Genomic DNA, 12,744 nt, shown 5'->3' with positions numbered 1-12,744 from the left:
TTACATAACATAAGTTGAATTATATTCTTTATAAACTTTGTTTTTAACACAAATCGACTTCCATTTTTTGTAAATTTTATTTTCTTTGCAAACTATTAAGTAAATTACTAATACGAATTGACTTATATTCTCTGTAAACTTTATTTATTTATAAATTATATTAAAATTTATTAAGTTACGTTAAAATAACATATATTTACTTTTACTTTGAAAAACTACTAACGGTAAATTATACTATTAACACGAATTGACTTTTATCCTCTGTAAACTTTATTTTCAATGAGTTAGGGTCAATCTGTGTCAGTTTACTTTTAAATTGGGTAATATTATTTTAAAAATAATTAAATAATAGCAAATGACTTTAGTAACATTTATTAATTTTTAAACTGAAAATTGTTAATTTAACAATCGTATTTGTTAGTGTCCATCACAACGTTTATTTACTTAAAATTAAAAAACATATTTTAACAATAACAAATTTATGTGCGTATTTAGATTATATTAAGTAATATTATATTAAGTTTAATAACATATATTTACTTTTAATTTATAAATTATATTTTATCGATAATTGGGTAATATAAAATAAACTATATTGAAAAGGCTAATTATAAGATAATTATCAAATAATATTAATTGATATTAAATTATCTAAAGAACAAATATTTGGTTCGTAAGATAGAAATACAATTCGTTTCACAAAAATAAAACTAATATGTTAGATTTCTATGTCAAGTGAAGCAATGCAAAACTATAATTATAGCGGAAAATTTCATAATTGATTCGATTCTTTTTAACCACGTAACTATTTTTGCAAGTACCAATTTAATATTTTATATTAATAAATTAATTTTAATTCGTGTTTCGCACAGATTATGAATAATTTTTCTATAAATATTAATTCGATATTTTTAGTCTCGAGCCCGTATTTCGCACGGGTTATCAACTACTTCCTATGTCCCTAAATACTTTTCCTTTTTGTATTGAACACGTTTACCAATGCCTATTTTTGATTGTTAATAAGTTTCGTATTATTATTAAATATAAAAATTTCATTGTATTAAAGTACTTATAAATATGAATATAACAAGATCACTCATGACTATATTTAATCTTATAAATTAGATTTAAATTATTTTTCAATCACTTACCATGAATAGTATAAAAAGTCAAAATATGAGATATTTTTTTGGGACGGAGGGAGTATCAACTATCTATATTAATAAGCGGAACCATGTTTAGGTCTCCAATTTTGGTGCTCACTAAAAAATTATACAACTATTTTAAAATTTTATATAATAAAATCTCAACTGACAAAAAATAACTTCTACTCTATGTAAATTTTATTTTCCTTCAATTTTTATTTGTTGCTGAACATCCAAGCGTCGGTTTACTATAAAATAATCGTATTATTAAGTTAAAATGTCAGATTTGTACAAGTTAATAATTAGTTGCACACATAACTAGAACTATACGGTAAAATTTTAGAGTTATACTTAACTTCGATTTTTTTAACTACATATTTTAACAACATTTTATCTATTATATTTAGATCTATATTTTGCAGGGATTATGAGTTTCAGTTTTATGCAAATAATAATATGATATTATTACTTTAAATTTTGGGCTCGTGTTTCGCACATGTTACGAACTAGTATAAATAAAAAGGTATTTTAAGTAAATAAATATATTATGAAATAGAGGGAGTACTTGATCCCCCATATGATCCCATCAACATAGAGTATTTATATTAAGCGAGCAATAATATTATGAGCGAGTAATATTTTTTCTCCAATACTACTGACATAATGAACAAGTACAATATATTTTTAATTCTAAAAAATTATAAACTTGGTTAAATAATAGATTCATTAAAATAGTAATTTTTCTAGCTTTCAACCCTGGTATAGTAAAGAGTTTTAGAGCATCACAACCCTGCAAGTAATGTTATGAGTTATCTAGTGTTAATTAAATAAAGAAGTCAGTTGAATTAGAATTCGACTCATGAGATCAGACGAAAGCGGAAGCACAGTGATGGCGTACCTGAAAGATAAGTATAATGTAAAAATGAAAATGGTGGTTACTGGTTAGGACGACGACATGCATGTTGTAATAAACAAAACAAGGTGGAGGATCAGTTGCAATTGTCAAAAAGCAAACGCCGGTGATAACATTTGGATACTAATCATGATTGGTGTTAGGTAATTCACTGTTTCGTGTACTGATTATATATATTGGAGGAAAGGTTTCCCAAAAATTTTTTAAATACTGATGTGTCATTTTATAAATAGAAATTTACATAATAATAATATGAAATCTCGCGTGTATAAAATATATGCGCTCATAAATCAAAAACCGCTATATATTTGATACGGTAAAATTTTGACGTAAAATTTTAAAGAACGTAGCACTACTCTATATATTGTGCTACATGAACAGTGGAAAATTTTCGTGACTTAATTTCCATGTGAAAGAAATACCTAGGATCATCAGCACTCAATTAATATATAAGTTAGAATCTTCTTAAATTGAAAATTTTAATAAATACTACTTTTTTTAATTATCGGGTTGTAATTAAATTTAGTAGAAAATTTGTAAAATCTGTACTATTACCTAAAAATTAACGATAAATTATCTGTTTACGATTAATTTGCGGCAAGTGACTGCAGATATTGAATTTATTATATAAAATTATGAGATTGCTTGACAGCACGCACTCAATATATAGTCACATGAAATTTGGTGACAGCAAATACCAATTACCCCGGGGACTCAATGGGGAGTTGAGATAAATACTAATAGAGGGCAGCTAGCTAGCTAGGTCACAAAGTGAGTGATGAGAGCATGGTGGCGTGGATGAGAGCAAATACTAATATATCTCTGTTGATATATATTGTCAAATTAACAATCCCCCCCTTTGCATGTGCTTCAACAACTCCTTGCTTCCCATTGACATAGTCTCACCCTCTCTTGTCTTGTATATCCGTATCCCACTCCTTTCACTTTTCAATTGCTTCTATAAATACCTTACACTCTCATCACATTTCTTACTCATACATGCATTTGCATTTCTATAACTAGTAAGCATGGCTATGCACAAAGTTCTTGGTGTTATTTTTTGTATTTTATTATGTGTGGCATTGTGCTCTGCAGCTAGAGCTCTTCTCTCTGTTCAAGGAGACTATGTAGGTGGTGATCATGATGCCGTTGGCTATGGGAGTGGTGAAGGCACTGGTAGTGGTGGTGGTACTGGCTATGGAGCTGAGAATGGACCAGGTTTTGGTGGAGGCGGTGGTGGAGGAGGCAGTGGTGGAGGTGGAGGAGGTGGTGGTGTACACGGAGGTGGATATGGAAATGGTGGAGGAGGGGGAAGTGGGGGTGGTAGTGGCTATGGAGGCAGTGCAGAGCATGCTCCTGGTTATGGTGGAGGAGGTGGAGGAGGAGGTAGTGGTGGAGGGGGTGGTTATGGTGGAGGTGCTGTGCATGGAGGTAATGGTGCTGGGACCGGATATGGAGGTAGTGTAGAACATGGTCCAGGATATGGTGGAGGTGGCGGGAATGGTGGAGGTGCTGGTTATGGTGCTGGTGGTGAGCATGAACCTGGATTTGGACATGGGGGTGGCGGAGGAGGTGGTAGTGGCGGTGGAGGAGGTTATGGTGCTGGTGGTGAACACGGAGGAGGAGCATATGGTGGTGGAGGTAGTGGATGTGGCAATGGTGGTGGAGGTGGTTATGGTCCTGGAGGACATGGAGGTGGTGGTGGTAGTGGTGGAGGCGGTGGTGGTGGATATGGACCGGGTGGTGAGCATGGAGGTGGATATGGGGGAGGTACGGGTGCTGGCAGTGGTGGAGGTGGTTATGGTCCTGGAGGACATGGAGGGGGTGGCGGTAGCGGTAGTGGTGGAGGCGGTGGAGGTGGATATGGACCAGGTGGTGAGCATGGAGGTGTCTACGGCGGAGGTGCAGGTAGGGGCAATGGTGGAGGATATGGAGCGGGTGGTGAACATGGTGGAGGATACGGTGGAGGAGGTGGTAATGGAGGAGGCGGGGGAACAGGGTATGGTCCTGGTGGAAGCGGCGGCGGTGGATATGGTAGTGGCAACGGAGAAGGTGGTGGTGCAGGAGGAGGGGGATATGCTGGTGGCGGTGGTGGAGGCTATGGTGGAGGACATGGTGGTGGCTACTAAAAATAACTATCATGCATGCACATATATTTTACTTGGAGAACTATGAATAATGATTGATGACCAAATAAGATTGGATTTAATGCGGGATATCTTATTAATTATTATTGACCACTCGGTATGGTAAGTCCATCGAACACACATTCTGATATTATCTTTCAATCAGGATGGCTTAATACCATATTTACATATAATACAAATTAATCCTTAAATTTATGGAATTGATGTCAACAAGTAACGTCCAAGAATAATTTCAACCGCTCTCTTTTATGAGCTTTTAAATTCAATTATAAGATTTTTGATAAAAAATGACACTCTAACAGTTTTTTTTGTTTCACTTTTTATCCATATTTTTTCAAATTTATTAATGTAATAATAATAATAAAGAAAGATAAAATCATTAATGTAATTGTAATTCAAAATTATGTATTAAATTATTAAGAGTTAATATTTTGTAATATTTATAAGGAACTAAGACTTGCTCCAATGTTGGTAAAGGGCGAACATGAGATGGTATGTTTATGAGCACATACATAAACCATATAGTTTTGTATAAAGAAGCAAATGATACATTGTTACAAGTTGGAAATGAAATGGGGGTTGTTTTATTCTAATCATCATCACAGTCGTACGTAGGTATACTTGACAAGAGCTCTTAATTAAGCTAATCCACTTATTAAAGACCACTATACACGCAATTATGCTAGTGAACATGATTATTTTAATGGTATCGTGATATCATGTAATATGCACACACCATCTGGCATATTGAGAGAAATTGAGGAACTAGCAGCAAGATATATATGTAGTAGCTAGGTTATAAGCTCCGGATCTTGTCTACTTCCTTCCAAAAGACATCTTCTTTTCTTTGCTAAAGCTTATCGTCAGTTTTGGTTTGAGAAATTTCATGCAATTGTCGGAATTAATCATTAGTTCCGGAATCGGTGCAGGCGATTGTCCGGTAAAACTGTGATCCTCGGAGTCGTTCAAGCGAGTTCGGGCCTTGATCATATCATATTCTTTGTGATCATTCATGACAACAATGTTGCAGTGGACTTTCTCAGCATAAAAGTCGATATCTTTCTTGTCATGGTACCTATTGAACATGTTAAATCACAGATTTTAATTCGTATGCCAAGGATCTTGCAGCAGTCCTAGAATTGATGTCACATACTAATAAAGAAAATGATCAAGAGCAGGGTTTTAGTTACATACCTGTCTATGACAACCAAGGTAGGATTCAGACTTGCTATGCGCTCAACAACAAGTGAACGCAGAGGATGGCCCATTAGAGTTATAACATTTGGAGTTACCCCATAATTTCGACACAGATTGTGAATGTCGGTCATCACTTCCTCAGACCATTTTTTGCAAGATACTGAGCAATAACACCAAATACCAGTGAGTTGAAAATTTATGCATATTGCTACTCATTTTCGTACAAACTAATCTAGCCTACAAACAATAAGCAGGTGATAGGTGATCTGTAGTATTCTGAAACAAGACTCCATATAGACAATTAGACATGTACAGAAAGTGTTGGTAAATTGTAAGTTTAAGTGCCTAGTTCACTTACACGGAATATTCAACCATGGCATAACTTCGAGCAGAGTAATTGTCCAAGTGCCGTCTGAGGCCATGTACTTGAGCACCCACTGAAGCAGTTCCATTGATGGATATTTTAAACCATCCATTACAATGGCAGCATTTTTGGGAAGATTGTAGGAGCCTGGTGAATTTTGAAATATATAATCTTGAGCCAGGGATCTCTTGTTAATTGAGTAGGTTCTTGGCGTCATAGGTGTCTTTCCCTTTTCCTGGTAGTACATAGCAGACAACACGTTCTCGCTTAATTGAGTTTTGAATTTTGAAAACAATGTGCAGAGAACGAGCGGAAACAGAAAAAGAACTGGTGCATAGAAATGAAAATATTTTATAGTGAAAATTCACTGTTTGGAGTTACTGAAAATTATGAACAGAGTGGCTGTTTAAACAAGAAAATACCTAGTTTGTTGTGGGATAATTGATGCCAAGTTTAGTCAATGTATGCATATAGAGCATTGGTTTGGCCAATCCTTGGTATGTCTGTCTTGTTTTAAGATTCTATGTATGAATTTTACTTTATTGACAAATTAATTTCCTAAATATGGTAACCTGGTGATGTGACTTGAACACTAATTATATTCATATTTTTTCATGTTCGTGTCCTTTCGTGTTTGTGTATCAAATTTTTAAACTCAAACACTAATTATTCATGTCATTTCATACCGTATTCACGTGTCATATGTCAATATTGCTTGGGTCTATTTTAAACCCCTGGAATACGCAATACAATGTTTTGTTTTGCGATTCGTCCCTCCAACTCTCCGAGACTCCAACTCACATAGTCTTGGCATATTTCTGTACTATTACAAAACTGCTTTGTAGACTAAGTAAAGACCACAATTTTCGATCACTAGCAAAAAGCCTGTTCGAGATTCTTCATCAAGTCGAAATAATAAATCATGTTTCCAAATCGAAGGAATATCTTCTAAAGCTCAAAATTCTAATAACCATCATCAGCAATGTACCAGAAGAGTACTGCAAAAAACCCAAACTTAGCAACTCAATCTTTTCCGGAATATAATCGCATATCTGGAAAGAAGTATTCTCTTAGTTATAGTAATATCATCTACCCAAGCCAAACAAGAGAAAAGTATATGTATCCACAACAGCACCCAATCAGCGGGAATATCCAGCAGCCAAAGGCCGCACTAAAGAACGAAGGCCAGCTTTTCTGTGAGTTGTAGAAGGACTGTCATATTTATTTGGAGTCACTTGCATTCTCTTCCTCCTTTTGTTTTTCTGTGAATCTTCACTAAAATGTCCAGCCATGGCAGCCAACAATGACTTTCCCCTTCCACCTGGCATTGTTTTCAACAATCTGCGTGCCTGTAATGTTTCTGCACTTTCCACCTCTTTTTTCGATTGCCTTTTATTAGAGACTTGGTTTACTAGCTTCTGATGACTAGGCTGGATGTATAACTTAAATTCTGAAATTCAAACCAGAATCAGAGTTAGTTTGTTAACCTCCTATATTATAAATGACACAGCCATACTATAAAAGACAAAGGAGATACCTGGTGATTCATCTTTGTATATATCTGGGCTTGAAGATCTTGGTGGTGTTTGAGGGTAATCAGCATTGATTTTAACATCATAATCTTGAAGAACTGATGGTGAAAACACATTGATCCCATTACCGTTATCCTTCATGGGAATACTTGTTCCAGGTGGCAATACGGTACTAACTCCAGAAGTATCATCTTTGTCACTGCTATTATCAACCGGCTTATTAGTGAGATAAGTTTCCCCGAGTGGCAATTCAGTACTTGTTTCCTGAGCCTCGTCTTTGTATGTAACACCATCAACCTGGTCAACTCTTGATACAATGGGGAACTCGCTTTCATGAAGAGCATTACTGCTTTCGACAGTACAGGTAGTTGCAAGATTGGGAGATGATGTATGAATGTCTACATTTTCTAACACAGACTTGGGGGATGTCTCGTAACCATGTGGATCTAAGAAGGGTTTTATAGTTTCCAAGTAACTTGAAAACCAGGGAGTCCCCTGCTTTGCATAAAATAATATATAAGCTTTTTGTGAAAGAACAAATTCTTCTCGAACCCGAACAACCTAAAAAACACCAGGAAGATAACAATCAGTATGAATCAGTTAATAAGGTAGTTGACACTAAACAAATGGAGGACATGTGCTCACCCTTGAGTCATCAAACTTGTACCAGGTGTTTGGAGCAGAACGAATGAAAGAGTAGTAATGCCCTGAAGTAGCAGAGAATCCAATGTGCACCACAATTGCATACAGTTCATACTTCAGCTCAGCCTAAGAAGAAATTTCATTAATCAGCTCATCAGGTTTAAATATAGATCTCAAAACTACTGTAAATACACAAATGGTGAGCAGATACTAAAGTTATACTTAAATAGTTATAGAACATGAAGCATTAAAAAATTGCCAATATTATGCATGATATCTAGTAATGAGAATAAGCGCACTGCCCGACAATAAGAAAATTGCTCCTTTCTTACTAATTGATTGTAAAAATCTTGATCGGGAACCAGAAAGAACATAAAAGCTTTTTATATGCTAGCAGGATCATATTATTATTACACTGACACAGGCAACTTACATTATGACATCAGATAAAAGTAATTACGATTAAAATACATTATCAAATATCAGAAGATTTATTGTGTAATAACAATGTTAACTATATTTGACATGTACTCAAAACAAAATTTAATATAATTCTAGTCATTAACCGACAAGTTAGGAGTATTGATAAATTTTACAGAACTTGTAAAGGTCAATATTCGTCAAAGATTTGAACAGTTACTGGTTATGATGTTAGCAATCTGCAGCAATTCATTACAACCTTTACATGTAGATGTGAAGAACTGCATTATATTTCCTGCATAGGCATGTTTTTAACTAGTAACATATCACTTCGTTCATTGCACAGCTATTTTTATTGAAGGCATATGCATGTAAAGAAACACTTACACCACTATCTTGACTGCTCCTGGTGTAGGGCTGCAAGTCCAATTCCAGCGGGAACTCTACATGCTTGTCAATTTTCTCAACAAATGAACCATCATTCTCAAACCTCTTCAAGTGAAAAGAAGCAACCGAAGGAGTCTCCTCTAATAATAGCTGTTTCTCAATCGGCACTTCTTCCTTGCAATTTTCACAAATGAACTTTGTATCTGGATCTTCTATCTTTTCAAGCTTTGTAAACGATTCAAGAGCAGCCTGGAGGGTGGTTACATCTTTAATCTCCAGGCTCAAATCAATGGAGGGCTCATAAGTATCGGATAAGTGCTCGCAATTGCAACATTTCAGCTGAAATTTGTTAACACATACAAACAGTCATTTATATGTGAATGAGTAAAAGAGATTTATGTAAAAACTAAGCATGTAATCACAAGATTACCTTGCTTACTAGGCGACCACCAAAAACCTGTTTGACAAAGTTATCATTATTTGCACACAAAGTAGTCTCCTTTGACTTTGAATCACTGCAACACCTCTCGAGTCTATCAAGAAAGCATTGCAGAAATTCATGTGCATCTTCTTGCTGATATTTCTGAAAATCAGATGAAAAATCTAGTGGTACCAGGTCAAGGATCACATCATCTAACAATGATCATCATTTTTTCCGCTTAATAGCTTGTCAGAAATTTATAAAAATGCACATCCGAACACTAGTACACAAGCATATAAAGATTAATTTTCAAAACCTATATGTTCTCACTTATGAAGCTTATAAACAAAAAATATCAATTCAAGCTAAAATAAACAAAAGTAATAAAGGATACAGCTCAGGTTGTCAACAAATTTCCAAGGGGAAATAACTCTCTCTACAGAAGCCAATGAATATTCGACAAGACCACGAAACGAACAAAGCAAACAGAATCCATTAATATTACCTGCAATCCAACAATGCCGAACCAAAATCATTACTTTACTAAATTGAACATCATATTCACCTATTAAACTACCAATCAAATATATTACCAACAACATGAAACTAACAAATCTAATAAAGTACTTACGATCACAAGGCATAACATGATCGAAAGATCGAAGACCCTCAATAAGCAGCACACTATGTGTAAAGCATTGCACAATCGCATTAAGAAAACAAGTATTTCCCAAATTCGACAGCCCTGCACCCTGCATAAACCCCCATGTTCAACAACTTCAAAAGACATATTTTAAAAGAATTTAAAAATTTACTTAAAACAAAAAATAATCAATTTTATAATCAAAACAAAGTATAAAATCACTTAACATACCACCATAGAAGCCTTATCATCGAACAAAACCGGAGAACAAGACCTCGACATTTTAGTCGAAAAATGAGAACTCAAGGGCTTGGTATCATCAAATAAATACCCCGAAGACGTATTAATCGGCGAAGGACAAACAAGATCCAATTCCTCCTGTTTATCTTGTTGAACATCAACAGCTTCTTCCGGGACCGGAAATGAGGTATCCAGGGTATCTGTAGGTGGTGGTGGAGGTGATTTGAGCACATACCCATCAAGGGTTTGCTGTGAACTAACTGAATCTGGAGATGGGTTTTGTTCTTCGCCACTAATTACCATCTGGGTATCCATCAATTTCAAGAATCGTCAGCCTAGGGTTTGGAGCAAAAATTGGGCGTTTGTGTGTGGGGGGAGAGTGGGGGATATGAAATGAGATTACGAGAGAGAGAGAGAGAGATGGGGGGTTGAGATTGGATTGAATATTTCAGTGAAATTAGGGAGGGTTTGGTTTTGGCGGGAAAAAGAGATATATTTCCTTGTTTTTGTGATACTTTTTGAATTAAAATAATTTAGGTGGGAAGCCAAATTTTGATAAGGCCGCCATTTCTGATTTTTATTTCGGACCGACACATGTATTTGATTTCTGTATTTTGTATTTTATAATTTATTATTTTGAAATGTTAGTCAATTTTCGTTCTGTATGTTTTTCTCTTTTCTTTTGTTTTTGTAATATACTTATTATATTAAGTTATTGACCTATCAAAAAAAGTTCTTGATAAAAAATTGATAAATGACTAATATTATAAATTAAATAATATACTAGTCTAATCAATATTTCGATATATTAACCGCTTAATCGGTACATGAACAGATTGAGTTTTCTTTAAATGAAAACTAGGTTGAAAAACATATTAGGAATTGATCAAAACTTAAATGGGACGGAATTGATGGATCGAAACAGTTAAAAATTTGATTTTCAAGGTGAAAAAAATAAATAAAAATTAAAAATGAGTTCTTTAAAAATCTTTAACAAAATGTAATAAACCATACAGTCAATGATTGACTAAATAATTTACTAAATTATTATATATCAATTTTTTTCTCCAACTAAATTAGTCGCTTCGTTCCTATTTATAATTTGATATGTAATCTAAACGCACTTGTCTTAATTATTTTCGAATAGTTTGTATGGTACTGAAATTAACGTATCTTGCTGGTACCCTTTAATATTATGTGACAATTGACATGCCAAGTTGCGGATTAAATACTAACGAATTTTACGCATATATTTCGTATATATACTTTTCATGATGTTATAAATCAGAGTAGACAAACTTTGCACAAAAACAAATAACATATAATTTATAGCAAATAATGTGTAGAAGGCTTTACACATTGGCATATTGAAAGTCTTTTTTTATCTCCTATTTAGAAGTCATATGATTTGTTCTAAAACATACCAAACCCATACATTTAACTTTATAACATATATGAACCACAAGAACAATTAGGAAAGTAATTCTAATTTCAAGAGAAAATAAATATGTGATTTGATAAAATCGTAAATTTTATGTGTGTTGTGTGTCCATTAATTATTTCAAAGATATGCTAAATTTGCTAATGGATCTGGCGGTGTATGGTATAATTAATTTATCCTAAATAAATAAAATTCCGTTTACGAGATCGATGATTGAAAATATATAGGTAATCGTTTGTTTTCTCTTTGTTATATGCCTTTCTTTGTTAAAAGTATAAATTTTAATAAATATAAATTTATGTAAGTATTGGATTATATCATATACTTGATAGTTCTTTAAAATTGATATGTCAAATATCTGAATGCTCTCAAGAATGATATTAAATTTAAAATTTGTATCATTAGTTTTAAATAATAAATAATTATTAATATTAATAATATTATGATAATAAGTTTATAATCTTTTTAAAGACATGATTTAAAAAATTATTATTATTAATTTAAAAAATAATTCAGGAAGGTATAACCATATTCTAAAAATGCATGTACGTTACACAAACTATAAGTTCTTTATACTAAATGTCCAAACTACTCCACTAAAAAGTTAATTCGAACACCGTCAATAACATATTTAAAATTAAAAATTAAATTATTAATTCTAAATCATACATGTCATTAGTTAAATAACTATTATTATATTTTATATTATATTATTGATATTATAATTATAATACGAAACAAATTTATACTATATTAAAAGAAACATGTACGTTGCACACGGATTATAAATTACTTCCTCGTTCCATTTGATTCTTATCATATTCTATATTATGTGTATATTTATAACTATTTTTTATGAATTCTATATCATATTTACATGGAACCATTAAAGTTTTTGAATCAAATAAACACATTATTTTAAAAAAAAGTTTTGATATAATGCAAACCAATTTCCCGGTGTTAATTAATTTTTTTATTAATACAAAATTTTACATTTTAGTTTTTATTTAACAAAAATTTCATGTTAAATAAAGTTCAAAATAATAATAAATTTGCACATGTCTTGGGAATGGCAACCGAACGATTTTGTAGAATATACTTTCAATATATTTCAACTTCTAAGCAGTTTGAATTATAATCAAACTCGAGATACCAAAGTTCAATTTATTTTCCTGGTCCTTAATATGTAATATTTAATATCGCTGTCCACTTTTCTCCTCACAAAACTCAAAAATTTAAAATGTCTAAAAAC

The 12,744-nt window shown here is 33.0% G+C and overlaps 2 protein-coding genes across 2 annotated transcripts; one reads left to right on the top strand and one right to left on the bottom strand.

The window, feature by feature from the left end:
- Positions 1 to 2,954: 2,954 nt before the first annotated feature.
- LOC141697436 (uncharacterized) lies at positions 2,955 to 4,400 on the top strand. The gene has a single exon (XM_074501822.1). It carries the CDS (start codon positions 3,087 to 3,089, stop codon positions 4,185 to 4,187), a length of 1,101 nt encoding a protein of 366 aa, XP_074357923.1. The 5' UTR covers positions 2,955 to 3,086; the 3' UTR covers positions 4,188 to 4,400.
- A 2,043-nt stretch (positions 4,401 to 6,443) lies between these two features.
- LOC141696662 (uncharacterized) lies at positions 6,444 to 10,495 on the bottom strand. The gene is made up of 8 exons (XM_074500776.1): positions 10,043 to 10,495; positions 9,800 to 9,920; positions 9,563 to 9,673; positions 9,178 to 9,350; positions 8,748 to 9,086; positions 7,944 to 8,066; positions 7,304 to 7,859; positions 6,444 to 7,216 (listed from the first exon to the last, which is right to left on the bottom strand). Exons 1-8 carry the CDS (start codon positions 10,364 to 10,366, stop codon positions 6,906 to 6,908), a joined length of 2,058 nt encoding a protein of 685 aa, XP_074356877.1. The 5' UTR covers positions 10,367 to 10,495; the 3' UTR covers positions 6,444 to 6,905.
- Between the last annotated feature and the right edge of the window lie 2,249 nt (positions 10,496 to 12,744).

The sequence above is a fragment of the Apium graveolens genome, chromosome 11 (assembly GCF_009905375.1).
Source record: "Apium graveolens cultivar Ventura chromosome 11, ASM990537v1, whole genome shotgun sequence".
NCBI lineage: Eukaryota > Viridiplantae > Streptophyta > Magnoliopsida > Apiales > Apiaceae > Apium > Apium graveolens.
Note: the sequence above shows the minus strand (reverse complement) of the source record. Positions and strands in the feature narration are given on the sequence as shown.

What these genes read in the sequence shown, in the direction of transcription:
- LOC141696662 (XM_074500776.1), bottom strand. Translation starts at nt 10,366, where the DNA reads ATGGATACCCAGATGGTAATTAGTGGCGAAGAACAAAACCCATCTCCA. An exon ending in ATGATAAGGCTTCTATGGTG is followed by an intron (nt 9,921 to 10,042) that starts GTATGTTAAGTG and finishes GGGTTTATGCAG; the next exon opens with GGTGCAGGGCTGTCGAATTT. An exon ending in ATTTGTTGACAACCTGAGCT is followed by an intron (nt 9,351 to 9,562) that starts GTATCCTTTATT and finishes TGGTACCACTAG; the next exon opens with ATTTTTCATCTGATTTTCAG.
- LOC141697436 (XM_074501822.1), top strand. Translation starts at nt 3,087, where the DNA reads ATGGCTATGCACAAAGTTCTTGGTGTTATTTTTTGTATTTTATTATGT.